The following is a 27,691-nucleotide window of genomic DNA, read 5'->3' as shown; positions in this document are numbered from 1 at the left end:
TTACAGTCTTTGGATTCCCTTGCCCTCCTGCAGAGGGATTTCTATTCCCCCTCTTACAATCTTTGTTCCCTTATTCATGGCTAAGCAAAATAAAGGCAGACAGCAGCACATACCCAGTTTTCCAGTGTGGACAAGCTCTTCCTCTATAGTAAGAAGGCGGTTGTATTTAGTCACCCGTTCACCGCGAGAAAGGCCCCCCAACTTGATAAACTGGACCCCGAGTCCAACGGCCTGCAAAGAGGAAACGACTTCTTTTTAGTGGAGGAGTCATGTTTTGTGAAGCTGAGCTGCAAACGACTCTTGAAAGAGAAAGGGAACCGTCCCGGTGTGCTGTTAGGGTTTTCCTCTGATACTTAGTTTTTTCTCGTTATGTAAGGAAAGCGGCCCGCACACAAGCTGGGAGTGTTGAAAGGCAAACAGATGGTGTGGCTGACTGTCCATCAGGCGCCTTACTAGTCGTGGATAAGCTTGCTGATTTTCTCTAAGAATGGTCTGGCCTTTCTCACTTCATTTTAGGAGGGAAGATTGCAGGCACACACCCCCGTCATTTAAGTGTGCTCGTCATTTTCCCTGGACTTCAATTTTGCTTCTTTTTGAAAGTTCAAAGATTAGCTCTTTGCGAAAGGCTGCTGTCTGGGAGGAAGCAAGTCTATTTCATAAAAGGTTACATGACTTTCTCCACCAAAGACTGCATTTCTCTGAAATACCAATTCGCGATAAAAGCAGTGTTTTGGCAATTCTGCAATTGACCAGCGCTCAGCACTTACCAGATCGACAAGGCTGTCATCAGACGACTCTCCTTCTGTACTCCCAAGGATGGCGATGTGCTTCTTACCTAGAAGGGCAACTCCTGTCAGTTTCATGCGGTGCTGAAACAACTCTCATATATGTCAGTCTCTGGGATCAAAATGGAAACTGGCCAGATTCAAAACTCTTGTGAAGAGTCAAACAATGATTTGACCACCAAAGAATCATAACACAGACATTTGCATTTTCTAACCGAAACACTGCCCTGGGCTTATCTGTTTTGTTTTCTTTTCAGTAAGTTTGATGCTATAATTTCTAAGTACCATCTTTTGCCAAGTTTAAGACCCATTATAAGCAGCACCATTACTTTATTACCACCAAAGAGGGGGGAATGCTCCAGTCGGATCACACATTTCTTTTCTTTGTTGCATCACATATTTCTAAGACCACAATCCATAACTGTGACGTGTTATTCAATTTCCTTGCTTCCTTACATACGACTCTTTTCAAAAGAACCTGTCTCTGGATATTTCTTATAAAAGCTGTGTTGGTAGCGTTTAATCACTTGAGGCCTCAAAACCCCTTGAAGTTTGCCAGAACCTGTGTGGAGCACAAGCCGAGTCCTCACTATCCCGACAGTGTTGGCTATGTATGTATTTATTATTTATTTTATTTGCGGTACTGGGGATGGAATTCAGGGGCATTCTACTTCCAAGCTACACTCTCAGCCCCATTTTTTTACTTTTTTTATTTTTTTGGTGGTGTTGGGCTTCCTGGAAGCCCTTCTACCTCCGGGCTACACTCCCAGACTTATTTTATATTTTTATTTGGAAACAGGTTCTCTTAAACCAGTGCGGCTGGCTTCGAACCTGGGTGATCCTCCTGTCTCAGCCTCCCAAGCGGCGGGGGTGGGGGGATTACAAGCGTGGGCCACCACACCCAGCTTATTCTTTATTTGTGAAACAGGATCTCACTAAGTTGCAGAGGGTCTCACTAAGAAGCTGAGCTGGCCACAAACCGTGATCTTCCTATTTCAGCCTCCCAAGTATTGGGATTCCAAGCGTGTACCACCATACCTGGCTCCAGCGTTGGCTTTTTAGAGACAGGAGTCATTAGAGGATGGTGACAGATGCCTGCTGAGTGGCGGGCCCAAGAGGGAAGCTCGGGGCTGCGGTCTCCCAGCTGACACCCCCAGGTCATCGCTTCCAGCACCTCCCCTGGCCCCTGGCTGCCAGTCTGTCTCTGGGTCTGAGATTGGCCTTCTGCCTAGCTCCCGGATCCTGCTCCCGGTATTTCCGTGCTTATGCTACACATAAGTATGAGACACCCATGTACTCACCAGAGTGTATGTTCTGGTGGGATATACCAGCCACTAAATAATTATACCAGTCATTGTGGTCAGCACCACAAGAAGAGAACAGAAGATGCTCCGGGGAAGGTTTGGAGCAGGGCCAGTTAGGGACAGGGACGGTCAGAGGAGGCATAGGCTTCTGCTCACAAGTCACTGAAGTCAAGACCTCAAGGATGAGGAGGAACTAAGTAAGTGGTACAAGGAAAAGCATTCTAAGATGAAGGAACAGTATGTTCAGGCTGTGAGGGGTTTAAAGTGTTTGACGCTTAGCTGGGTGTGGTGGTGCATACCAATAATCCCAGTTCTTGGGAGGCTGAGACAGGAGGACTGCAAGTTCAAGGACAGCCTCAGCAATTTAGCAAAAACTTTGGCAACCTAGAGAGCCCCTTTACAAAATAAAAATAATAAACAGAACTGGAGGTGTCTTGTGAAAGCAGAATGCTCCTGGGTTCAATACCCAGTATCACAAAAAATAAAGTTTGAAGCATGCATGGGTACCTGGGATAAGCAGTGTCATGGAAAAGTCACTTAGCCTCCTGGGCATGCACCTGTGCGCTCCCCAGGGCTGCTGTGAGGATGAGATCCAATGCCACATGCCCGCTCCCTGGCAGGGCAGCGAGCTGCTTTCCTCTGACAGCCCAGGCCTGCTGGTGTCGGAGCCCTGCTTTTGCATGTCATCTCTTGGTCCCCGGGGCTCAGATCTCACTCCTGAACCCCAGCTTCATGGCTGAGTACTCGCTTCCAGATGCTACTTTTGTGCTGCACAGCCTTGGCAACCTGCCTGGCAGTGTCCGGTGTCACCTGTAAGGACTGGACCCGCCCCTGCCCCGGGCTCTGACCGCATCTCCTCGCCACCTGTTGTCTTTACTGAAGCGGCCCTACTTCAGTAACTACTGCTGCAGGCGCTCCAATTCCAAATTCAGATTCCCTCTCCCAACTTCGCAAGCCAATGCAAATCAAATGACCCCAGATATCTGGTATACTGCAAATGGCTAATTTTATTTCAATCAAGTAATCACAACAGCCTTACTATGCACTTGGGCTGTGTCCATGTAGACAAAAGAGCTGTGGTCCCATTCCTAAGGTGCTGAGGAGGAATCCAGAGCGCAAGGTGATGGTGAATTAGAGGAGGGGGCTCACGCCAGCTCAGCACACCTGTGCCCACTGCTCCCTGGTGGTGCCTGGTGCCGTGCCCTGGTGCATGGCACGCTGACCTCCTAGGCCCGAGCACTGCCCTGGGTCTGGACACCTGGCCAAGGGTTCAGGCCAAGCATTCAGAGTTTGAGACCTATTCAAACTCAGTAGCAAGGGCTGAGTTCTCCCTCTGCGTTTCTTACAAGTTTGTCCAGAGCTCAAGCTCACATCCTAAAGCAAACTGATAAATGTGTTAATGTGACCCTGCCCTTTCAGAAGAAAACCGGTCTTGGTCCTCCCTACTGTGAAGCTGACCGGGAAGCGGCCCTTGGCCACAGCTTTGCGATGTGGGATGACCCCGTGCAGCTGGCTGATCCTGGAACACTGGAGAGTCTCATTAAGACACATGCCCTTTTCCAGCTTTACATCCTCCCACATGGTTGGACTTTGTTTTCTTTTCCTGAGATGTAGGCCTTGCTTTTTATTAACTTTGATAGGCTGTGTATTTCTGGCTCCTTAAATAATCAAGTGGTTCTGAGTCTCGTGATCTCTCTACTCACTGTCAATGAGATGGGTTATCTCCACCAGGTCAGACATCGTGGTTTGGTTGGTGTGTTTTATGATCAGCCCGTGGGACTTGGGGGTGCTGATGTTTCCCTGCTCCAGAAGCTTAGAGATGCTTCTGCATGCAGTTCCTGCGATTATGTAGCACCGGGAACCAAGAGTATGGCAGATGCTGTCCCACTGTTCAGAATCCTGGGTAAATATTTGAGAACTGATCATTACAATGTAGTGAATGTAATCACAAAACAGCAGAAATCACAGAGCAGGTAATCAAAACCATACACTTTTCCTGAGACACACAAAACATTTCTTTTACATCTGTGTCTGAGCGACACCTGTCTCCTAGCCACACAGGTTAGTAAGGTTCACGGAAGAGAAACTTTAAATTTAAGCTTAAAGATATTGTGAACAAAATATCAATACACTAAATGCTATTCCATGTTGGCAGTAAGTTGTTTAAACCCAAGCTCTTCCCATCCACTAAAACTGTCCATATGCAGGGCACAGTGGTGCAATGCCTGTAATCTCAGTACTTGGGAGACTGAGACAGGAGGATCACAGATTTGAGGCCAGCTTCAGCAATTTATCAAGACCCTGTTTCAAAACTTAAAAATAGTAAATAAAAAGGGCTGGGGATAACACAAAGGTAGAATGTCCCTGAGTTCAACCTCTAGTACTCTTCCCCAGGAAAAAAAGACTGGTGAAGAGATTATTTTGATAAAAACAAAGAGTCTACAGAGGCTGTCAGACTTTTCAACACCCTTATTTTTGTGTGTGTGTGGTACTGGGGGTAGAACCCAGGGGCTTTTCTACCTCTAGGGTATACTCCCAGACCTATTTTATACTTTATTTGGAAACAGTGTCTCACTAAGTTGTTGAGAGCCTCACTCAGTAGCTGAGGATAGCTTCAAACCTGTGTGATCCTCCTGTCTCAGCCTCCCAAGTGCGGGAACTATAAGCGTGCACCACCATGCCTGGCTCAGCACCCTTATTTTTATTGATAAGAGTATCATATAAAGTGAAACCCTCATGTAATAAGTTATGTATCTGTGTATGCATAGAGGTATGCACATGAAGTCATCCCAGCGACTGGACTAGATTTCAGCCTAGCCCATTGGAACTGACCGGGTGAATGCATCTTATGTAAAAGCCGTGGTCAGTCTCAGGACTATCGCACAAGGCCAGTCTTCTGAGGCAGCCTTCTGACAGTGCCGGTGCTGGTATGTAGCCTGGCCCAGAAAGAAAAGATGAAAGGCCTTCGGACTCCAAATGAGACTCAGTGTTCATACCGTCCTCACATCTAAACAGTGGATACCAGAGAGGATATCTTCTCAACGTATCCAATTAATGACTTTCAAACTCATAAATCAAGAATTCAAATTTTGGAGCTAGGCAGGGTGGTGTACAACTATAATCCCAGTACTTGGGAGACTGAGACAGTAGGATAGCAGGTTCAAGACCAGCCTTGGCAATGTAGTGAGACTCAGCAACCTAAAGAGACCCTGTTTCTAAATAAAAAAATAAAATAAAATAGGGCTGAGAGTGTACCTTGAAGGTAGAATACCTCTGGGTTCAATCCCCATTACCACACACACACACACACACACACACACACACACACGCACACACACACACACACACACACACACAGCAATTCAAATTTTGGAGTTTGTTTGAAGTGGGTTAAGGAGAGAGATGATCTTCTCTGTGGTATATAGACAGCTCTTGTCAGATGCATTCGTTTGGATAGGTCACAAAACCTCAGCATCTTAAAACCTTTTAAAAAGATGGCTTTGCTACTTTGTGTAGTAACTTTGTGTCGTTAGGTTTAGGTTAAAAAGTATTTGGCCTCATAGCAGCCCGTTTCCATGAGCACATGAAAATGATATGTGATTAACCCATCGAAGCACCTGGTGCCGCGGGGGTGGCCTCCAGCGGCCAGCTTGCTGGTCAGCACACAGGTACTCCAGAGAGGCTTGCAAATGGCTTGTTTCACTCCAAAGACAGGCACACTCCTAGGTAATTGTGCTCCTGCTATTCATTTGCTTAGTAAGTGCCTTTTTCACAAATGCCAAAATAAAGCAACTCAGCCCCAGCCCAAATTACAACACGTTCCAAATGACAGAGATCCAAAGAATGAGGTTTTATTCTGTGTTTTGTTATAAAACGTGAAAGGCAAGCCTGCTTATAGAGCATAAAATACATGCTATAAAATATAAAAGGTGGGCCCCGCTTACCTCCTTCCTGAAAGGGTCGATTAAGGCGATAATGCAAGGGTACCTGTTGGTCAGGTCCACGTACAGCTCAGCCATCTCGGCTGCATTTTTGTAGGTGCCCATCGCCACTTCATACTTTCCTTTACTCTGATACGTGTAAGGAAAACCAGAAAATAAGGCATAAATGTGATGAATTCTTCAATTTTTAATGATATGGTTCATATTTAAAAATTTTTCTTTCTTGGTGCAGTGTAGCCATACATCGAGTGGAGTACAAGATGGTGGAGGTGCACATGCACCCATCACTCATCTAGCCCTCCCCCTTCCCACCCGACCCCGACCCCTCCCTCCTTCTCAAGCCTGGCTTAGTGACTGACTTTGGTATGTCTGTGAATGTGCATCATGTACACTAGGGAATCCCCCTCTCACCCCTTCTCACCCTCTCGGTTGTGTCTCATTATTTGCTCATCTATGGTTTCTCATTCTTCTTCTGGAGTTCCTCCTATGACCCATTTTCTCCCTGGCTTCCAAATATTGGGGAGAACACTTGCTTTCTTGAACCCAGGGACATTCTAGCCCTATTTTATTTTTTTGTTTGGAAATAGGGTCTCACTAAATGGCAGAGGGCCTCGTTAAGTAGCTGAGGCTGGCTGTGAACCTGCGATCCTCCTGTCTCAGCCTCCCAAGTACTGGGACTACAAGATTGCGCCACCATGCCCAGCTAAGATTCCTTTTTGTTTGTTTCATGTGAGGAGAGTGTACACAGATTCTTTTCAAGCCACATTCCCCTACAAAATCTATGTCTTTTACTTTAAATATCTTTAAAATATTGTCCTGGGGGAATCAAGTCATTGTACCTTTTGGTTCCCTTAGAGTTCTTCCCACAGACATCAGATGAAAACTTCTGCACAAGAAACTAACAGGTAGAGAGTGGGAGGGGAACTGTTTTTTTTTTTATTTAGGTTTATGACATGGTGCCAGGTGCCCAGCTGCCTGGGTAGGTGGACAATAACATAAATTCACATAAAAACAAACAGATTAACAATGCAGACCTGCCCACTCCTTAAAACCTACTGTCTTTCAACTCACTGTGAACAAATAACTTGTTTCCTTTACTGTAAATATGCTAAAACTTGAAAGCAGGGCTAGGCTTTGGCGTTCTAAGAACCAATATAAAGTGTGAGGTGACCTATGGGAAGGCATCTTTCTCAGGGTGCCTGAAACTTCTAGTGGGAACCATATTGTCCTGAAAACAGGATGCTAGTGCAACCCCATTCATTTGAAGTCTACAGAACTACCAAGTCGTTAGGCAGAGAAATAAACAGTGTTGAAGAATCCAGTGTAGTCTTTCTTGTAAATCGAAGCACGCTGACTTTAAGTATGGGTTCGGGGGTGGCACCTGGGATACTTGCGTTCAGCGAGGGAGGTGAAACAGAGTGGCTGTTCAGTTTTGTAAGGCCTTCCTGCTGATTCTGCTAATAGACTGGATTCCATTGGCAGGAACCAGGTTTCTAAAAAGTCCATAGTTGAAAGGATTTTATCCTTCTTTTTACATTAAAATACAGCAAAAACTTTTAGCTTCTGCAATACAAAACTTTAAAAAATCCTATCTTGTCAGTGAGGAAATGCTAATGGCTTTGAACTAACATTATAAGAATTATCTAATATCAAGCTCATATATTTTATTGAATATAAGCGATAAATACCCATTCTAGTGAGCTGTAGCAGTCAGGATATTCATAGTTCTGGGTATATACTGCTGATGAAAACATGCAATTATTTTTCTTAACAGTATGCCGAGGAACCAATCATTATGTGAAAGAATAGGAACTTAAACATTCCTCTATGCGCTCAGTTTCTTTAGAAAAGTAAAAGAACTTTAAGAAACCAGCTAAAACTTAGGGCTCTTATATACCACTCAAAAAATTCCTTTGTAGTTAAAGTTAGAATCACAGTTAAAACTGAATCCTAAAGCCAGGCGTGGTGGCGCACACTTGCAATCCCTGTACTTGGGAGGCTGAGACAGGAGGACGGCAGGTTCGCAGTCAGCCTCAGCTACTTAGTGAGGCCCTCCGTCACTTAGTGACACCCTGTTTCAAAATAAAAAATAAAAATAGGGCTGGGGGTGTAGCTCGGAGGCAGAATGCCCCTGGGTTCAATCCCTAGTATTGAAAAAAACAAAAAGTGAATCCTATTTTATCATGTCCCCCGAAGTTGACATTGATTACCAAACTACCATAAATGCACACTGATATGCTAGGCACTTTATAAAATTGAGACTCTGCATTTGTATATTTGAAAATGGGAAGTATATGTGTGAATATAAAATGGAAAAGCTTCTAATAGATTTCCTAATGTACTCTTTCCCAAACATAAAGGTACATCGTTGTACTCATTGCCCAGAGGGGTGAGGACTGGAATGGCTTCCATGAGCCTGCTTTCCATTCTCTCCCTTTTCAACTGTCTCTTTCCAGGTGGCATGACCAATCACCAGGTGATATTTTATCATGGATGCGCTGTCCTAATCCAGGCTGGGGATAACACCTTAATGTATTTAGTTGAATGAAAACATATTCTTCATGAACTCCAATAACTTGGAAATATATTTTCTATAAAAAGTTAAGACTGGGGATGCAGCTCAGTGGCAGAACTGCCTAGCATGTGTGAGGCTCTGGGTTCCATCCCCAGCACTACAAAAATAACAAAAAGTGAGCCACAGCATAAACTCTAAGAACCAACATCTCAAGGGCGTATGGAGTCCTAGTTATACATTATCTACCTTTCATATTTGACATCTTCGGCCTTTTTCAAGCAAGTGATTGCACTCAGCAGAACATACCAGTATGTTAAATTATTTTCCAGTAGCTTTCATGATTGCAGTGTAAATTATCCATTTTATGCATTTTCTGTTATTAGTTTTTTTTTTTTTTTTTTTGCAGTACTACAGATGGTACCCAGGGGCATTCTACCTTTGAGCTACACCTCCAGCCCTATTTTTTTATTCTTTATTTTGAAATAAGGTCTCACTGAGTTGAAAAGGGCCTCACTAAGTAGCTGAGGCTGTCTGCGAACCACGATCCTCCTGGCTCAGCCTCCCGAATGCTGAGATTATAAGCGTGCATCACCGCGCCCGGCTTTAGTTTCTTAAATTATTCGGTTATGTTATTCTTTGGTAATTTGGCTTTCACAGCTTCATTCGTATTTGGATCCCTCCAACAATATTAATTTTTTTAAAATAATAGCATACTGTTAGAAAGTATTCAGACACTCTTGAGTTCTAATTTAAAAATCATGGACTTAAACAAGAAGTGAATGTTCTGAAGGGGAAACTTACATAGTCCATCAACTCATGTCCAGCACAGTTGATGGCGAGATGCAAATTGGTTCCTAGTTCTAGCCCCAGGTTTGCACAGACACCTTGTATTAGAAGCAGAGGTTGTTCTATGGTATCATAGTTAATGGTTAAACAGCCAAGATGGGACATCTTGCCAGTGATTGGCTGCTGCAAAATCAAAAGGAAAATGACAACATATCACATTAAGGTTTTTGGAGCTGCTTGTGACAGCGACAGATCAAGACTGGACACAGCAAGACCAGATCCTTCCATTCTTGATTAATCCTACTTCTTGGTCCGCTCAGGGCTGAGAATACAGTCTTCCCGCACTATCTGGACTTTCTCTTTAGTGGATCTATGTTATTGCATTATCAGCTCTGCCGCTGTACTTGGGGCTAGCCTGAGCCACACCAGTCAGTGAACCACCAGGCTATCTCTACAACATCCCTCGGTCTCTGACTCAGACAGCCCTTCCTCAGAACCTGACCTTTCTTACGCTGTTTTTCTCTAGGTGAACATAACTGTTAAAACTTAAGAAGGCAATCCTCCTTTAGGAAAGTTTTGTTTTTAAAACAATTGAAGCCGGGCGTGGCGGGGCACGCTTGTAATCCCCGTACTGGGGAGGCCAGCCTCGCTAGCTTAAGAGATCCTGTTTTCAAATCAAATATAAAATAGGTCTGGGAGTGTAGCCCAGAGGTAGAAGGGTTCCATCCCCAATACCACCAAAAAACAAAACAAAACAAACAAACAAACAAAAAAACCCTGAAGACTTTGGGTAAAAGGATGTACTTCTGGGGATGGAGTTTAGAAGATGACTCGGGGTCCCAAATAACCCAGGAAAAGGCAGCCGCGTGCCACTCTGCAAGGTCAGCCTTGATGCCCACTCACCATAAATTGCTACTATTTAATTATAAGTTGAAGCAACATCAGTGATTCTGGGAGCTTAAGATGTGTGTTTACCAGACTCAACAGCAGCCATGAACCCAGGTATAAATGCTGTTTTCTCTGGTGACAGCAACAGCAATTAAGAGAGCCATCCGACACCTTCAATGTCAACAGAAGGAAGCTTCTATTCGGCAAGCAAAGCAATACCTGGGGAAATTTTGTCTATCAACCGAGTTTCATAAAGTTATGATTGAATTACATAAGTAAATACATCTGCTCCTTATGTGAGCTCTGCTTTGTCATTATCTCCATTTTTCTGAGACCTAAATAATTTGGGACAGATTTTAATTCTGGCAGTTTAGCCCCAGAGTCCATACTCAACTCTGGTATGGAAGACTCTCTAGAAACCACAATCTAACCTGTTTCTTTTTTTTTTTTTCTTTTCTTTTCTTTTTTTTTTTTTTTTTTTGGTGGTACTGGGGTTCCTGAAAGCCCTTCTACCTCGGGGCTACACTCCCAAACCTATTTTTACATTTTCATTTTGGAAACAGGGTCTCCTAAGCCAGGGCGCAGCTGGCTTCGAACCTGCGCGATCCTCCTGTCTCCGCCTCCCAAGCGCGGGGATTACAAGCGTGCGCCACCACGCCCGGCTAACCTGTTTCTAACAGGGTAAAAGAATAGAGGTAATCACAGGCAGGGCAGATTGTGGTGTCAGTGTCTCAGAACATAGGAGATAAGCGGGGACAGCACTACTGGTTGCTTGTTCTCCACCCACCTCTTTCAAGGCTTTGTATCAGCGCTGTGTTCATCAACATATACAGCTGCCAAGTACTTTCCTTACTGGTGAATGTATTCACATCCTCCCCCCCAGTCTTGAGGAGAACCTTTTTTTTGTCTTTATCCTTTCTGTACTAGCCTCTTCATTTGACCTTGGTACTCGTTCCTGACATCAGGGTAGGACAGCATTGCTGGTGCACAGAGCAAGTCCTTCAGACATGAGCGAACTTCCCCAATTGTGTCACCTGCATGTCTCATCTTGGCTATTCTGCTTGTGCTTTTAGAAGGTGAGACCTGCGATGGGTGTGTCTACCAGAGCACCCGCTGTCACCAGAGTGACTGATCAAGGCCAGCTGGCTTCCCATGGCTCTGGAGACTAGAGACCACTTTTCACCAGAAAGACTGTTCACCTGACTCTCCTGGCAAAACCCGAGTTCCCACAGTGCCTTGTTGCAATAGGTGTCACAGTGTCTTTTGAAGACCAGAAGAAAGGGATGGCTGTCTTTTTGTGTCTTTTCTATCTTTGGTAGAGGTAAAATTAAAATCTAAAACATCTAGTGGCCATCCAGCTAATTATCAAAAGATTTAGCTTCCCAAGCACCCCACCACAGCTCAAGTGTGACGGTTGCTTGTCGATGCTCCTGGGTCCTCCGAGAGTACAGCTGGCTGACAGCTGCAGCGATGCCCAGGCAGCCTGCGCCAAAAGGCAATACCAGGCTGGTATCCCGGCTCTGGGGTAGTGCCCTTAAAACAACATCACCATATTATTTTTATTTGTTAAATAATATAGAAATGTAATTAAAATACGTACATTTACTTGGCCTTTTTTACTTCCATTATGCCCTTTTTTGGTCTCTACTTTCGGAGGAGGGGGCTGTGGGATAGAAGATAGACACGCCTGTGGCTACAAGCAGAGCTTCAGATCCTTTGGCTGCCCACCATCACAGGGCCCGGGCAGCCACATACACTCACGCACACATACACACACGCACACACGGAGACAAACCCACACAGGCACACACAGGGGTGATTCCGCCGCTCTCTACTTCTTAAGTCTCAAGTTGTATTTCAAATTTAGGCATATATTCCTTTTACTATATCTTACCTTCTGCCTCCAGTCACGTATAAGGGAAGTACACAAACAGACTGCTGGGTTTCTACTCATAGAAATAAAGAATCCACACCTCACGTCAGGAACTCCTGCTGTCTACAGGCACGCTTTTTTTTTTTTTTTTTTTTTTTGCAGAAGGATGCAAAATTCCCTCATACCATCGACTACTATGGGATTTGCGTTTATAGGCTTAATATATTGTTTCCAACATTCTCAAGGTACAAACACTTTCTCTTCCAGAGTGGATTTGACTTTCAGAAACAGGCAAAGGTCATTAGGTCCTTTGTAAATCCTAAAGGATGATCTTAGCACAGAGCCAGCTGCCTCAGCACCCTTAGAAAATTCATCCAGAGCCATTGAGAAATGCCGGCACTTAGTTTGTATGAGAAACCCCAAACAAATAAATATATATTTTCATAGCAGTAACAACAATACTTATTTAATTCCAAAATAAACTACAAATTGGAGGCTAGAAGATGTTAGTAACTAGATGCCATAGACGCTTTTTACATACCAACTCCATTGTTTTGTTAATTTGTTTCTGAATTTCCAGAAGCATCTCCACACCCTGTAAGTAGAATAACCAGGATCTTGTACAATTATAGTTTACAAATTTTAAACATAAAAACTTACACTGCCAGGCGTGGTGGTGCATGCTTGTAATCCCCATACTTGGGAGGCTGAGATAGAAGGATCACAGGTTCACAGTCACTTTCAGAAATTTAACTAGGTGCTCTACAACTTAGTGGGACACTGTTTCAAAATAAAAAATAAAATAGGGCTGGGAGTGTAGCTTAGATGTAGAACACCCCTGGGTTCAAACCCAATACCACAAAAACAAAACAAAACAAAACACCTTATACTATGTGTGCCTATTCCTAACTCAGAATATTTGAGTTAGAATCAGAACGTTGAATGTCAGTCTCTGGTGTCTGCAAGCAATCTGCTACGTTTGCAGCGGACTCCCTGTGAATGAGAGGCTCTGCTGCTCAGAGCTGACGGGTTCTGCTGGCTGGACTAAGTCAACCTTCATAACTTTCTTGGATCTTGACCACCCAGACAAGCTTCTAGCAATACATGTCAGAAGTCACCAAGGTAGTCTGGATTAAAGTGGATGAATCAGTACACATTCACTGTTACTTAGAAAATAGGAAATGTGCTCTGATAAATGAGGACATCCCATAAAGAAGGACATGCCAAGTGTTCTGGTACCCAAATAGCACAGCAGGTATTAACTAAAGGAGAGATCCTGCCAACAGGATCTGAATGTGATCTGACAGATGGTGAGCCAAATATAAATCCTGGTTTTCTATAGTTGATAAATTGCCCAATAATAACGATTTTAAGACAGATTTATCATAAAGAAAAGATACTGAGGTTTACAGGAAAAAAAATTCCACTAAGGAAAATATCAGTCTTTAGGGGTAGGGAAGAGTTTCCTGTACTTTTTTCTGAAAGCATCTACCATAGAACATAAACCTTTAGCTCTTCCTAACACCTATTTAATTAGTAGAACAGTTGATGAACATTTAAAGAGACAGATTGAATCTTAGAAGCCACTAAAGAGCAATGGAGATAGCACTAGCCCATCTCTGAGAAGTGAAGACGCGTCTTGGGATCCATTCATCCCATAAATATTCACTCAGCATCCCCCCCTGTGCCAAGCAATCTGCTAGGCCTGGAGTTCTTAACAGACGGGGCTGCCAGAAACGTGCCAGCTTTTACTTGCTGCTGCCAGTAAATAAAATGCCTATAGTAGCAATTAAAGACTTCCCAACCCCCGCCCCAGGGTAATAACCTCCCCACACCATCCAGGCTTCCAAAGTTACTGTCTCCTAGCTTTTCTGTGAGTCACGGGCATGAGCCAATGTTTTAACAAACTAGACATTCAAAAGTGGTCACTATACCCTTCTTTGAAGTCTTGCTTTCTTCCCTCTTTCCTGTTCTCCTAAAACACGTTCTCTCATTTTATATTTAATTCCCTCTCCCTTGATGTCATGAGGGAGCAATACCAAAAAATAAATTTAAAAAAATGTTTTAAAGAAATTGTCATGGTAATGCAAGGTACTTGTTTGGTTGTTAATCCAGGATGGGGTATGCAAATCACTTCTTTCATTAAATATAGCTTTCCAGGTGATGACTTCCCACAGCTGACCAGAGATACCATCAACGAAGGCATGGTCAGCGTTGCTGGCTGTTCCTGCAATAAGGGCAAAACAAAAAATTTGGTTCATTCACAGTGAGATGCTCAGGGCTCCTTGTAGTGGAATAAAACATTGACTAACCTGGCTGTGCTTCAGCGATGCAATATTTAGGTACAGGGGCTTGCTGCCCAGGGTGGCACTGGCTTTGGCGACAGCTAGTGACACGGCCCCTATGGCCATGCTGCCACAGAGCACGGGTTCGACGGGTTCTGCAGGTGTGATAGGTTTCTCTATAAGAGTCTCCTTCCTTCCTGGAGGGGAAAACGTGGAAAAAAGATTCCAGGAAGTCTGACAGTCATGAGCCTGCACTGTGAAAGGCTGCACTGAGCTATGGGGAAGACTTGGCAGAAAGGAAGGGTGAACACAGTCTGGGAAGAAACTTTTTTCCACTTTCACCCTGAAGAAGCTTTCTGTTTGATTTCACTTGTGGGTTCCCCCAAAATCCTGAGCCATAGGTTTTTGTCTCTCTAAGAGATTGTAGGCCATTTTATACTAACTCCTTTGACAATCAAATGAGGTAGATATTGTCAGTCCACATTCACATATGAGTAATCCAGGGCTTCAAGAAGTTCAGAGACTTGCGAGTATTTTACAGGAAGTAAACAAAGAAAGGATTCGGATAGTCTTTGAATTCCAAATCCTATGTTTCCTTATGTTTCCACCGTAGAAGCTGCATATTCCAACTTTCTATTGGACAGATCTGCCTCAGTATACCTAACTTGCTACCATTTTTTTTTTTTGGGGTGGTACTGGGGTTCCTGGAAGCCCTTGTACCTCCGGGCTACACTCCCAGACCTATTTTTTACATTTTCATTTTGGAAACAGGGTCTCCTAAGCCAGCGTGCGCGGCTGGCTTCGAACCTGCGCGATCCTCCTGTCTCTGCCTCCCAAGCGCGGGGATTACAAGCATGCACCACCACGCCCGGCACTTGCTACCATTTTTTAAACCAACTCCAAAACAATGTTTTGTTCTATGTTGTTTCCCAGCTTTAGAAATAGCCCAGACGATGGGGATTGGATAAAGGCTAATTGGATGATGTGTGCTTGTATATCCCCACAAGTAGTCTTGTACTCCATTCAGATGTTTGACTACAATGCACCAATAAAAATATATTAAATAATAAAAAAAGAAATAGCCCAGACATAGCCAGGTTTGGTGGCGCACGCTTGTAATCCCTGCGCTTGGGAGGCTGAGACAGGAGGATCTCACAGGTTCGAAACCAGCCTCATCTGGCTTAAGAGACCTTGTCTCCAAATTTAATATAAAAATTCCCTATTTTAATATAAAATAGGTCTGGGAGGGTAGCCCAGAGGTAGAAGGCCTCTCGGTTCTACCCCCAGTACCACCAAAATATAAAAATAAAAATAAAAATAGGTTAACAAGAAATGTTAAGGGGCTGAGAAGAAAAACAATTTGAGGCTTTTAGTTTTAAATGGGCTCCATTACCAAAAAATTATATTAGATCAGTTTCTTTTCAGAGGGTAAGATGACCACTACTGAGTTGTAGGTAGAGACCACCAATGGATGTTCATTAGGCAGTGTGTGTGTGTGCGTTTGTGTGTGTGTGTGTGTGTGTGTGTGTGTGTGCGTGTTACTGAAGATTAAACCCAAGGGCATTCTACCTCTGAGGTACATCCCCAGCCTTTTGTTTTGTTTTGTTTCATTTTTTTTTTTTTGCAACAGGGTCTCACTATGTTGCTGAGGCTGTCCTTGAACTAGTGATTTTTATGTCTCAGCCGCCCAAGTACTGGGATTACAGGTGTGTTCCACCATGCCCATCTGGTAGTTACTTTTGGCGAATGGGACCTGTCCTTACAAGAAGGGGGAAATAGGATGGAAAAATAGTTTGCTAAGCACTTGACATATGCTAGGTGCATCTTATCTCCAGGAGAACCTGAGTCAGATCAGTAGCTGTGAGGTAGAAGACAAGAGAACATTCGAGTTTATGATGGATTCTGTGGTGCCTGATCAGACAGGATGGCTAACAACATACTAGAGTGAAAGAAGGGTAAGGATTCTGGGTAGACCACTGAGTCTGGGCTCGCTCTTTCTTTCTTTCTTTCTTTTTTTTTTTTTTTTTTTTGGTGGTACTGGGGCTGGAACCCCGGAGCCTTCAACCTCTGGGCTACACTCCCAGACCTATTTTATATTTTTATTTGGAAACAGGGTCTCACTAAGTTGCTGAGCGCCTCACTAAGTAGCAGAGGCTGGCGGGGATTACAAGTGTGTGCCACCACGCCCGGCTTCTTGTTAACCTATTCATTAAGCTATTTTCTCCATCTCAACTTCCTAAAGGTGAGGTTGAAATATCATGCTGAGAAGGGAAGCTGAAACTTCCTTCTCCTCAAAGCCTTGGCACCAACAAAACTCAGAATACCAGAATTCTATCTTTCTGTTAGCCCAGATTGGCTGAATCTACATATGTATATTTCCTGGCTTTCTTCCTATAAATTATAATATTTATGAAGAACGAGAAAAGGCAGATTAGCTCTATTCCTAGTTTTGGCTCTTGTATAATAAATCTTTTTCTTTTTTAAACTGTTTTCTCCTATTTCAGATCTGGGTAGGCAACTAAATCCAGGCAGCTGGAACTCGTAGAGGTCTCTGGCCTGGATCCCAGTAACATTTTGTCTTGGTCAATTTCCCCCCTCTCTGGTCCCAGCATCACTATCAGTGGAATAAGGGACCCTCTATCTCCATGTCCTCTTTGGTCCCTTCTTGGTCCGGTGCTTTCTTACTCATTGGTACCCAACATTATTTGGGTGTTCAGTTGGCCCTGGTATCATGTTTAACACTGGCAATGGCAAGCTGAATGAGACATGATTCAGGCCCTGGAGGAATATCATCTACTGTGGTCAACATAAAAACATAATACTTAAAAGTGGCTCCAGGATTAACATACTAGAGAGACTGACTTTAGGAATCTGTTTGAATACACAAAATAACTAAGAAGTTATTGAAGCAATAACTTCTATTATTTGTTTTAAAATAATAGTTTCCTAAATCAAACCCTTATATTTATGTGACATGGGCCTGGGACAATTTTGGTTATCCATTTCAAGGGGATTCAATACATTTTAAAACATGGAGTGACTTTTTGATTATCTAATAGAAATTCCCAGAGCCGGGCACGGTGGCGCACACTTGTCATCCCAGCATTCAGGAGGCTGAGACTGGAGGATCGCGGTTCGCAGACAGCCTCAGCTACTTAGTGAGGCCCTCCGCAACTTAGTGAGACCCTGTTTCAAAATAAAGAATAAAAAATAGGGCAGGGGGTGTAGCTCGGAGGTCAAATGCCTCTGGGTTCCATCCCCAGACCTGCCAAAAAAAAAAAAAAAAGAAATTCCTAGGGGTCTCTTGTGTTGTCCTATCCCTACCCCACTCATGCATCGCCATTGTTCAGTACACTTCATTTTATTTATATATTTTTGCCATGGTGGGGCTCAAACTCAGGGCCTCATTCATGCCAGATAAGTGGTAAACCCCAGGTACATCCCTGGTCTTCAGGGCACTTACTTACTAAGTGCTCACTTTTGAGTGAGAAAGTCATTGTTTGGGCTTACAAATAAACATGGAGGGTGGGGCAAGGAAAACCCTCCCCACCCAACACCAGGGCTTCAAGTGAAGACTTGGCAGATAGGATGGACGCACGTGGCTGGGAGCCAACCATTCCGAGCTTCAGCCTTTCTTCCTCTTATGTCTGTCATGTCACTAGATGTTTTGAAGATGCTGAGCCACCAACCTGGCTTCTGCCCTTTCTTTTTGGCAGGAGGTGGAGGAGGAGGTGGTGGCGGTGGAGGCGGAGGGACGGGCACTGTTGATGACTCTTCCAGGCTCTTTTCCAATTCTTTTCTCTCCTTGTCTTCTTGTACTTTATTTGCAAAGAATGCCCTTAATGGCAAGAAGATGTAGCTTTAGAATGGGATATTTAGCAATACCTCTCTGTACTGTTAGTAATGTCTTAGAGCTAGATTCAATGTGTTTCAAAAATAGGCCCTTTGGCTATTTAAGAGCCAATTGGCTTTGATTTCCAAGGCCAAGGAAGAATGATGCTGGTATGAACTATATTAAAGAACTGAAATTCATTTTGGCTTGGAAATAAATGTTTCAAGATTTCAGAGGCTCATTTTTTTTTTTTTTTGGTGGTACTGGGGTTCCTGGAAGCCCTTCTACCTCTGGGCTACACTCCCAGACCTATTTTCTGTATTTTTTTTTTTTTTTTGAAACAGGGTCTCTTAAGCCAGCACGGCTGGCCTCGATCCTCCTGCCTCTGCCTCCCAAGCGCAGGGATTACAAGCGTGCGCCACCACGCCTGGCCCTCAGAGGCTCATTTTTAAATTACCTGAGCTCTATTTGCATTTTCAAAGTAAAATCTGAAGACATAATTTGGTTAAGGGTGGCTCGATTCTCTTTCTTTATAAATGACATTCAGAAGACAAATCTATCAAGAATACAAAGTGAAATACAGCATTATGTGGAAGATATATTTTCTTGTTTGAGGGGGGTTCCTTAAAATGAACAGCTAAAAACACCTTTGGGAAATCCTACTTAAGTACAACTATGTAACAATTTCAGCCCTCAGAATATGAGGCTAAAAGTGCCAGGCACAGTGGTATGAACCTATAATCTTAGTATGTGGGAGGTAAAGACACAGCCAACCTCAGAAACTTAGCAAGGCTGTCCACAACTCAGTGAGGCCCTGTTTCAAAATAAAAAATAAATAAAATACAGCTGGGGTGTAACTCAGAGATAGAGTGCCCCTGGGTTCAATTCCCAGAACCAAAGAGAGGGAGGGAGGGAGGGAGGGAGGGAGGGAGGGAGGGAGAGAGAGAGAGAGAGAGAGAGAGAGAGAGAGAGAGAGAGAGAGAACGAACAAGAGTGAGAGCAAAAGTGAGACAGACAGACAGACAGACAGATTAATAGAGTAAAAGTTTTCATAGCCCAAAAAAGACCAAATAAATACAAATGACAAAGGAATCCAATTTGCATTATATATATTAACAATCCATATACCAGTGAGGCAATGCCTTTAAGAGACTGAGAAAAACTGAATTTCAATAGAGAATTCTATACTCAGCTAAACTATAAAATACAAGGGCAAAGCATTGACCTTTCTGCACATGTAAGAAGAACTCAACAACCTTACATCATTCTTCATACCCTTTCTCATCCTTAATTTCAAAACACATAATTCAGCAAATCAAGAAAGAGGAAAATACCAGATCCAGAAACATGAAGTCTTTAAGATAGCTCTATAGTAGGCCCAGCAAGAAGCCAATCCAGGAATCCTTCACCTCCCCACCTCAAAAAAAAAAAAAAAAAAAAAAAAAAGAGTAAGTGGCATTCAGAAACTCCAAAATACAAAAACGATCTTAAAAGCCTTTTTACAGAGGTCACTCTCTGATTCTGAAGCCAACCAAAACATGACATTATTCATAATAAGCAATTTCTAAAATATAAGGAGAGCCGGGCGTGGTGGCGCTGCTTGTAATCTCAGCATGCAGGAGGCTGAGACGGGAGGATCGTGGTTCACGAACAGCCTCGGCTACTTAGTGAGGCCCTTTGCAACTCAGTGAGATCCTGTTTCAAAATAAAGAATAAAAAATAGGGCTGGGGGTGTAGCTCGGAGGTAGAATGCCCCTGGGTCCCATCCCCAGTACCAAAAATAAATAAATAAGGAAAGAGAATCTAGTTGAGCTTTGCTTAGCCAAGGGGTTAATTAGACTCTCACAAAAGGGAAAGCATTACATTGTATGGCACTGAGCAGTAGTTAACACAGCCCAGGCAAAGTCTTCCTTGGTTTTTTTAACTTTAGAGTCAACCCATGGGCTAAGCATAGAAGACTTGGTTATGACTAGAGGACACGAGGTAAGAAAGAGCCATTGTGATTACAGGGAAGGACTGAGGAACTCAAAGGTTGGGAGAGAAAAGGACATTGTCTAGATTTATAACCTCATCCTTTCTTGAGCAACAGTTTGCTGAATCCTTTGGAAGGATTCAGTTCTGTTGGCCAGAAAAAGGATCAAAATGCCCTACGGAATCTTCCACAGTAAAAATTTGAATAACAGGATTTTCAGGAGGAAAAACAATATTTTACCTTAAATTTTGCTGCTTCGACATATGCTTTTTAAATTGACTTTCCAACTGTAGAGAACTGATGTTTTATTGGCAGGTGAAATGAAAGACAAGGGACATGTATTTATGCTTGACATTTCTATTTCAAAATGGAAGCTGTACCTGAGCATGTCATCCACCTGAGCCTGGTTGGAAGGCATCAGGCCCCGCAACTCCTCGGTGATGGTCTCATTGACCCACTGCACAGCCGTGTTCACGGCCAGGATCCTCTCCACCTCCTCCGCTTCCACCAGCTCAGGAGGAGAATTCTCATAGACCTCAAAGTGAGTGGGGATGACCACGGAACAGATATTCTGGAAATAATACAAATGCACTCTACATTTCTCCTACCTCTCACAGAAAATGGGAAACTGAATTAATCCAGCTTTTAATGTGCATAATATTCTATCACCAATTTCAAGAGAAGCAAGAATATGTATAATTTTCCTTGAGATATTTTTATAGCTGTTGAAACACGGTGAAACTCAGCTTCGTGAAACATTTAAAATTATTACTGTGTTAAAATGCTTCTATAAGAATCCTGTCTCAAACTTCCTTTTTATCGCTACCTTTCCAATAAATAACTATAAAGATCTGAACGTATTTAATCATAATTATTCTTCCAGAGCCTGTAGAAAAAGTGTTTCTAACATCTATGCCATAATAAAAGTGAGTTAAAATGAATTGTTAAAATTATTTAGATGAATTGTTTAAATCAGTCTACCTATAAATCCATATGTAAATATATGAATCTATAAGCCTACATATACATTTATCAAACTCACTGCATTAGTAATTTGAGAGTTCTACAACTATTTTTTCCTCATTTTCTTTCTCTATCTTGGATCCCCTTCAAGTTAGTATGTCATGTTTGTATCAAAATTGCAGCCGGGCGTGTTAGCGCACGCTTGTAATCCCCGCGCTTGGGAGGCTGAGACAGGAGGATCGCATGGCTTCTAAGCCAGCCTCAGCTACGTAGTGAGGCTTTCAGCAACTTAGTGAGACCCTGTTTCCAAATAAAATATTTAAAAAAAGGGTCTGGGAGTATAGCCTGGAGGTAGAAAGCCTCTGGGTTCCACCCCCAGTACCACCAAACAAACATTCCTATTCTCAAAATTGCACTTAAACATGGTTAAAAAGCAGAAAATAAATCACGGTTGATTGCATAAGTCATGTTTGGATGACTACCTATTAATAAATAGTATATATTTGTACATACATACATAATTGACAGGCATTGGATTTCAAAACATTGATTTCCTACAGTTTAGTCAAGAGTTGCTAATAAATTCATGTATTAAGGAACACATTTAAACAGCCTCATACCTTGGGGAAATTTTGAATGGTGCAGAATATTTCCACTTGCAGGGTTGGAAGCCCCAGTCCATCCAGTACATTTTTCCCCACTATTTTGCATATGGTGGGAGGCTTTGCAAGTTTGGAAAAGTAGTTTGCCTTCAACACACAAAGAAAAAAAAATCAGAACTCCACACTGATTTATCTTGAAAAGATAATTCTCATTTACTCTGCTTCTACTAACACTCTCCATGGCCCTTCCTGGTGCTGGGAATGGAACAGCAGCTCTGTGAGAAAAGCCCTGTACTCATGCTGGGATTTGGACTCTGCCCCATGTGGAGTCTTTGGCACAAGAGGCCTTTATGGGAAGAATAAAGATCAGCCCCGTTCATGGGTCCCCGCGCCCTTGAGTGCATCACAGTGTTCTAGAGACCAATCGACTCTCTGCATCTTGGGCAGGATAGGTCAGGGAATTGGGTTGACTATAGGAAGTTCTGCTAACGAGTGACACAAGGTCTTTAAATTAAGAAATGTGTCTGAGTTTCCACTGTGGGTTCAAATTCTCAACACCAGTAAGGCAGGTGATGTCATCTTTCCACATAGAAGCAGAATTTCAGAGAAATAAATTGTCCAAAATCACATAGTTGTGTTTTAATTATCTAAGGCTCGTAACGGTTTATCCTAGTACTTAGCGGCAGAAATCACTTATTTGATCACGATCCTGCAACCTGGGCCCAGCTCAGCAGGACATTCTTTTGCTGGTCGTGCCTGGGGTCTCTTCTGCAGATGGAATCATCTGGAGGCTTGACAGGGTCAGAATAGCCAAAGTGGTTTCATTCACATGCCTAGTGCCTCAGCTGGGATGGTCAAAACAGCCAGGATGGCTTGGCATCTATCTTTGCCACAGGATATTCTGGCCACTTGATATCTGCCGAGGTCTTTTTTTGCATGTTCTCTCTCTCCAGCAGGGTAATTGGACTTCCTCACAGTATGAAGGCTAGTTTCCAAGAAGACAAGCCTCAGTATGCCAGTACTTCTCAGGCCTTTGTTTGGATCATGCCTGCCAAGGTGCTATTGATCAAAGTGAGTCAGGGGGCTCAGACTGCTCAAGGTGGGAGGGACTTCCACAAGAGTGTTCACACTGGAGGTGTGTCCATCTGGGGCCCATCAGTGTCACACGCTCCCATAGCTAGAAAATGGCAGAACTCAGAATCAAACCCAGAAAGTCAGATTCCCAGTCCCAAGCTCTTTCAATCATGATGTGTGTGTGTGTGTGTGTGTGTGTGTGTGTGTGTGTGTGTGTGGTACTGGGGATGGAACCCAGGGGCATCCCACCTCAAAGCTACACCCCCAGCCCTGTTTTTTTATTCTTTATTTTGAAACAGGGTCTAAGTTGCAGAGGGTCTCGCTAAATGGCTGAGGCTGGCCGTGAACCGCAATCTTTCTGTCTCAGCCTCCCGAATGATGGGATTACAAGCGTGCACCACCATGTCCAGCGATCATGATTTTTTTGATGAGGGAACACACTGTATTGTTGTTGCTTACAGATCTTCTCCATCCCTGAACTCCTTTGATGTCTAAGGAGTATAGAAGTGGCATTTGAACTGAACATTGGGGAACATATGGTATTTGTACAGGCAGACAAGGTGGGGAGTGGGGGGCAGATACTTTGTACCGGGATGTGCAAAAACAACAAGCAACTTCAGGCTGAAGGGGACAGTGAGTGGTCCAGTGTAGAGGAGCGGGGGCGGGGTAGGAGGTAGGCCTGTTACTCGAGGCCTTCCTGAGCACCACGCACCACACACAGGAAAGTGCGCGATCCTGCTTGGCCAGAAAAGGGAAGCCACAGGAGGTTTTCTTCTTGTCAGTGTGCATTTCCCGAGCCTCCTTCAAAATTCATGCAAAAGTTTTCCTGGCCATTGCAGCCCATGGGATCTTCTCCATCCCTGAATTCCTTCATAGGGACAACATGAACAAGCACACAGTTATACAGCATCATATCTTTTGCTCCAATTATCGTATCAGTGGCATCTGCCCTAACCAAGGTATAACAAACCAGTGTTCTGGCTGGTTTATAATAAAAAAAAAATAAGAGCCTGAGTTTCTAATCTTAGTTGTGCACTAAGAACCTGCGAGGCAGAGCTTTCTGCCTTTGTAAAATGATGCAGTTAGGTAGCCTTCAGTGATGCTGCGAGCAAGAGAGAGTAGAAAGAGAGTAGAAAGAGCGTCAGAGTCAAGCACTCACTAATTCATCCCACGAAGAGTTCTTAAGCGGGCCACTGGGGGCCGTATACTCTGCTGTGTACTAGGGACACAGATCTGCCTTGACTTTTTTCTGTCACTCACACTGTCCCTTAAGAAAGCCATTTAAATTCATGGCCATGGGCTCTTCGTTTGGAAAGGGGGAATCATTCTTACTTCATAGTGGTTCTAGGGATAAAGTGATATAAAGCACTTAGCTCAACAGGCTCAGTGAACACCATACATTCCCCTCCAGTCCCTCAACAGCCTTTGGAGGAGAGAGAGGAAAACATTCACAGAGCATCCTCCCTGTCAGCTACTCAACCAAAGTGTTTTGTTTTCGTTTTCCAGTACTGGGGATTGAACCCAGGGGAGTTCTACCTCTGAGCAACACCTCATTTTATTTATTTATTTATTTTAAATTTTGAAACAGGGTCTTGCTAAGTTGCCAAGACTGGCCTCAAACCTATGATCCTCCTGTCTCAGGCTCCCAAGCACTGGGATTACAGGCACGTGCCACCATGCCTGGCCTGAAGCAGTTTTGAATGCTCACAGCACGTCATGCTTCTTCACATTTTTTGCTGGCCCTGCTGCCTCCAGGCTTCCCTGGACCACACTGCAAACTTCTTTTTTCATTGTTGTTACTGGGGATTGGACCCAGAGGTAATCTACCTAGGAGCTACACTCCTAGGCCTATTTATTTCTTTCTTTGTTTATTGTTTTGAAGCTGGGTCTCCGTGGGCTGGTAAAGTTTCACTAAGGTTGCTGAGGCTGGTTTCGAACCTGTGATCCTCCTTTCAGACTCCCACATACTGGTATAACAGGCTTGTGCCACCAGGCTGGCTCCATAGTGCAAACTTCTACCAAGCCCCAATCACACTGCCTTCACAATGCTAAGTATTGCCTGGAACTTAGGAATCTTGAAGGAGGTAACGCTTTCATTTCAACTGCGCATTTCTTAAGGTTAAGACATGTGCCGGGATTTCAGGTCTGGCCACAGGGATCCAGGAGGTGGTAAGAAGGGGCCCACGGAGGCATATTCATAGGATTAGAGTACGAATAGGAAATGCCCTAGATAGATCTAAGGACACTTGGTGTAGGTGACATCCGTAAGACTTCAGTGTGATGTGCGAAGTTTAGGGAGATACTGTCCGGGTGGCAGAGGACGCCACAGAAGCCAAGCGCACAGACTTGAAATCCGAGAAGACTTGGAAGAGGCTGAATGAGGCCCCAGGGCGGGTGGGCTGAGGCCAAGTCGTGGAAAATGCGAGGATGCTCACCCCGTGGTGGGAAGGGGGCGGTGAGCGAGGCAGGGCTCAGGTGAGCGCGGGAAGCCTGCCAGGCTGAGCTGACGCCGCAGGTGAAAACCTGCCCGACGGTACTCCTTCCTCCAGCTGCCTCCTTTCCAGCACTCTCCCTCTCGAGAGCCCTCGGGGTCCCAGGGCATCCTCCGCTCACCGATCTCCTTTCCGCATTGCCGAGGCGGCCCGGGCGCGCGCATGCGCGACTCTGCGGCGCAGGCGCAGTGCGGTGCCGCAGCGCCGGGCGGGGGAGAGGGCTGGGGAGAGGAGGGTGCGCGTCCCAGGTCCCTACCAGGTGTCCGTAGACGTCGGCAGGCTGGAGGTAGAAGGTGGAGTTGAGCAGCTCTTCCAGCCTGCGCGGAACGTCGTTCTCCCGGTAGTACTCCATCGCCTGCTGCTTCAGCTTCTGCAGCTCCTTAGTGGTCCCACAGCTGCGGCCGCCGCCTTCTTCCCCCATGGTAGGAGATTTGAGGCTACGGCGGGGTTGAGACTGGGGGCCCGCGAGCGTCCTCCCGTCGCTAGGCAACGCAACGAGATCCCGACCCCAGATCTCGCGATGCTTGCAGCCCCGGGTTTCTGCAGCAGCGAGGACCGCACGCTCCTTTCCGACCCGCGCCCGCCTCCTCCCTCTGCAGAGGGGCTGGGCCCAGGACTTGGGCCCTGTGATTCGTGCCCTCCCGACTTTGTTTTCACCACTTTCCCCCGACTGTTTTTCAAATGGGGAAGCACTTACCGATCTCTTGAAGCGCCTTTTGCGGGAGCGGGAGAGCAGAGCTTTAGCCCGACTTGCAGCTGGGCACAGCCGGGGGGCGCACAGGCTTCCCAGTGGCCTGGGACTCCCTTGCCCACTCGCGCTTCGTCCTTCGCGGTTAGGGAGCTCCATCGCGCTGCCAGGGTGCCCGCACCATGCAGGCCCACTCTGCTGGGGGAGGGATGGAAAACCCAGGGGTATTCTTTTTGACCTATGGAGGTCCCAAGAATCCTTCATTTAGCAGATTATTTATTACCAACCTCCTCTGAGCCCAGCAGCATGCTCGCTGGACACTGTCATGTGTAACAGAGAAACGGGGATGCACACTCACTTTGGAGATGAGTAGAAGTGAAAGGAAAACCCAGTGTCGGCCGAGAAAACGGGGATTGGGGGTTAGAACCTGAAGGGATGGTCATGGACAGGCCTAGGAGTGGGAGCTGAAGCAGGCAGGACTTGGGAAGGTGAAGGGGAACAGAGGCAAGTCCTTGGGTCATGTTCCCTTTGCCTGCATCTTACCCTTTAAATCCAAACTCCCTGCACGGCTTCATTACACCTGCCAGGAATGCAATTATAGAACTGCTCTAGATAGTTCCACTGCGGCAGAAGTGGGCTGAGATGAGCAGGGTGTCCTTGTCCTTGCCTGTTTATGTTCCTGACGTAAGCAGGTCACTTAAAAGCTCTGCTCTTGGTCATCTGGAAAAGGTAATCTTACCTACTCTGCCTGCTTCACAACTCGGCAGAAAAGCGAGGAAACAAGTTAGAAAGCACAAGGCAGTGATTTTCAGTAGATGCACATAGGAATTTAGATGAATGAAAATAAGCGAATCAGTAAGTATTGCTGTACAAGCCCGGAGACACGCACTGCCTCTGAATTCCTTTAGTATTTTTCTTTGAACCTTAGAAAAAAGTGTCACTTTTAGTGGTGTGAGAGATCATCACCATCATCACCAACCTGCCTTGCCCCTTGCTGGCTGGAATCCCTTGATGGTAAGAGCTGAGTCATCTTCCTTCCACTGCGGAGCCTGTGCTCTGCTGACTAGGTGCTGACTGAACCTTTATACAAAATAAGCAGATGTTATTGCCGTTCCTTCCATCCTATCTTCGTGTCTTTTCTTATATGCTCCGGATGGAAGCTACCCAGGACTCTCGTATGTCCACCTCAAATGTCCAGGTCAAGTCCTGCATCCTCAGAGCAGCAGTGATCCACACTCCAGCTTAAACTCTGGCCCAGTCCTTGCTGCAGAACTTTCTCCCTGCTTATAGCTGGGACCACAGAGTTCAGCCCACAGGAAAGTCTTGACTCAGTTGACATTTTAATGGAAAATGGGCAGTTTCCTGTGCTGAGACCATTGCATCTTGGGGGCTCCCCTCAATAACACATTGGCATCTAAGTTCTAGGAGAACAGGGACATGGTCTGTCTTGTTCGCCATCGTGCCTGCAGCATCAGTAACTTACCTGAGAAAACAGATCCTCAGTCAAGATTGGTTGGATAAGTAAAGGGGGTTCACACATAATAATTGTTTACTAAATGCTTAACTCACCCTCGGGTGTTTTAGAGTTGGGTGAATCATGAGTACCCCAGCCTGACTGAAGCAGGGGGCTTGTTCTCGGGAATAATGAGACACAAAGATGAGAAAGTTGTGTGAGTCTCGAGAGACTCTGA

The 27,691-nt window shown here is 44.7% G+C and overlaps 1 protein-coding gene across 1 annotated transcript; it reads right to left on the bottom strand.

Annotated features, from left to right (window-relative positions):
* On the bottom strand, window positions 1–25,733 carry ENO4 (enolase 4; the record flags this gene model as incomplete). The annotated part of the gene is made up of 13 exons (XM_080694537.1): window positions 1–231; window positions 768–835; window positions 3,793–3,988; window positions 6,034–6,159; window positions 9,347–9,514; window positions 11,826–11,882; window positions 12,634–12,687; window positions 14,188–14,319; window positions 14,405–14,570; window positions 18,063–18,215; window positions 20,562–20,752; window positions 21,765–21,893; window positions 25,569–25,733. The coding sequence occupies 13 exons, from the start codon at window positions 25,731–25,733 to the stop codon at window positions 1–3; spliced, it is 1,836 nt and encodes a 611-aa protein (XP_080550663.1).
* Window positions 25,734–27,691: the final 1,958 nt, after the last annotated feature.

This window comes from Muscardinus avellanarius, assembly GCF_963383645.1.
Source record: "Muscardinus avellanarius genome assembly, chromosome: 4".
Lineage (NCBI taxonomy): Eukaryota > Metazoa > Chordata > Mammalia > Rodentia > Gliridae > Muscardinus > Muscardinus avellanarius.
This window is presented reverse-complemented; position numbering and strand designations above follow the sequence as displayed.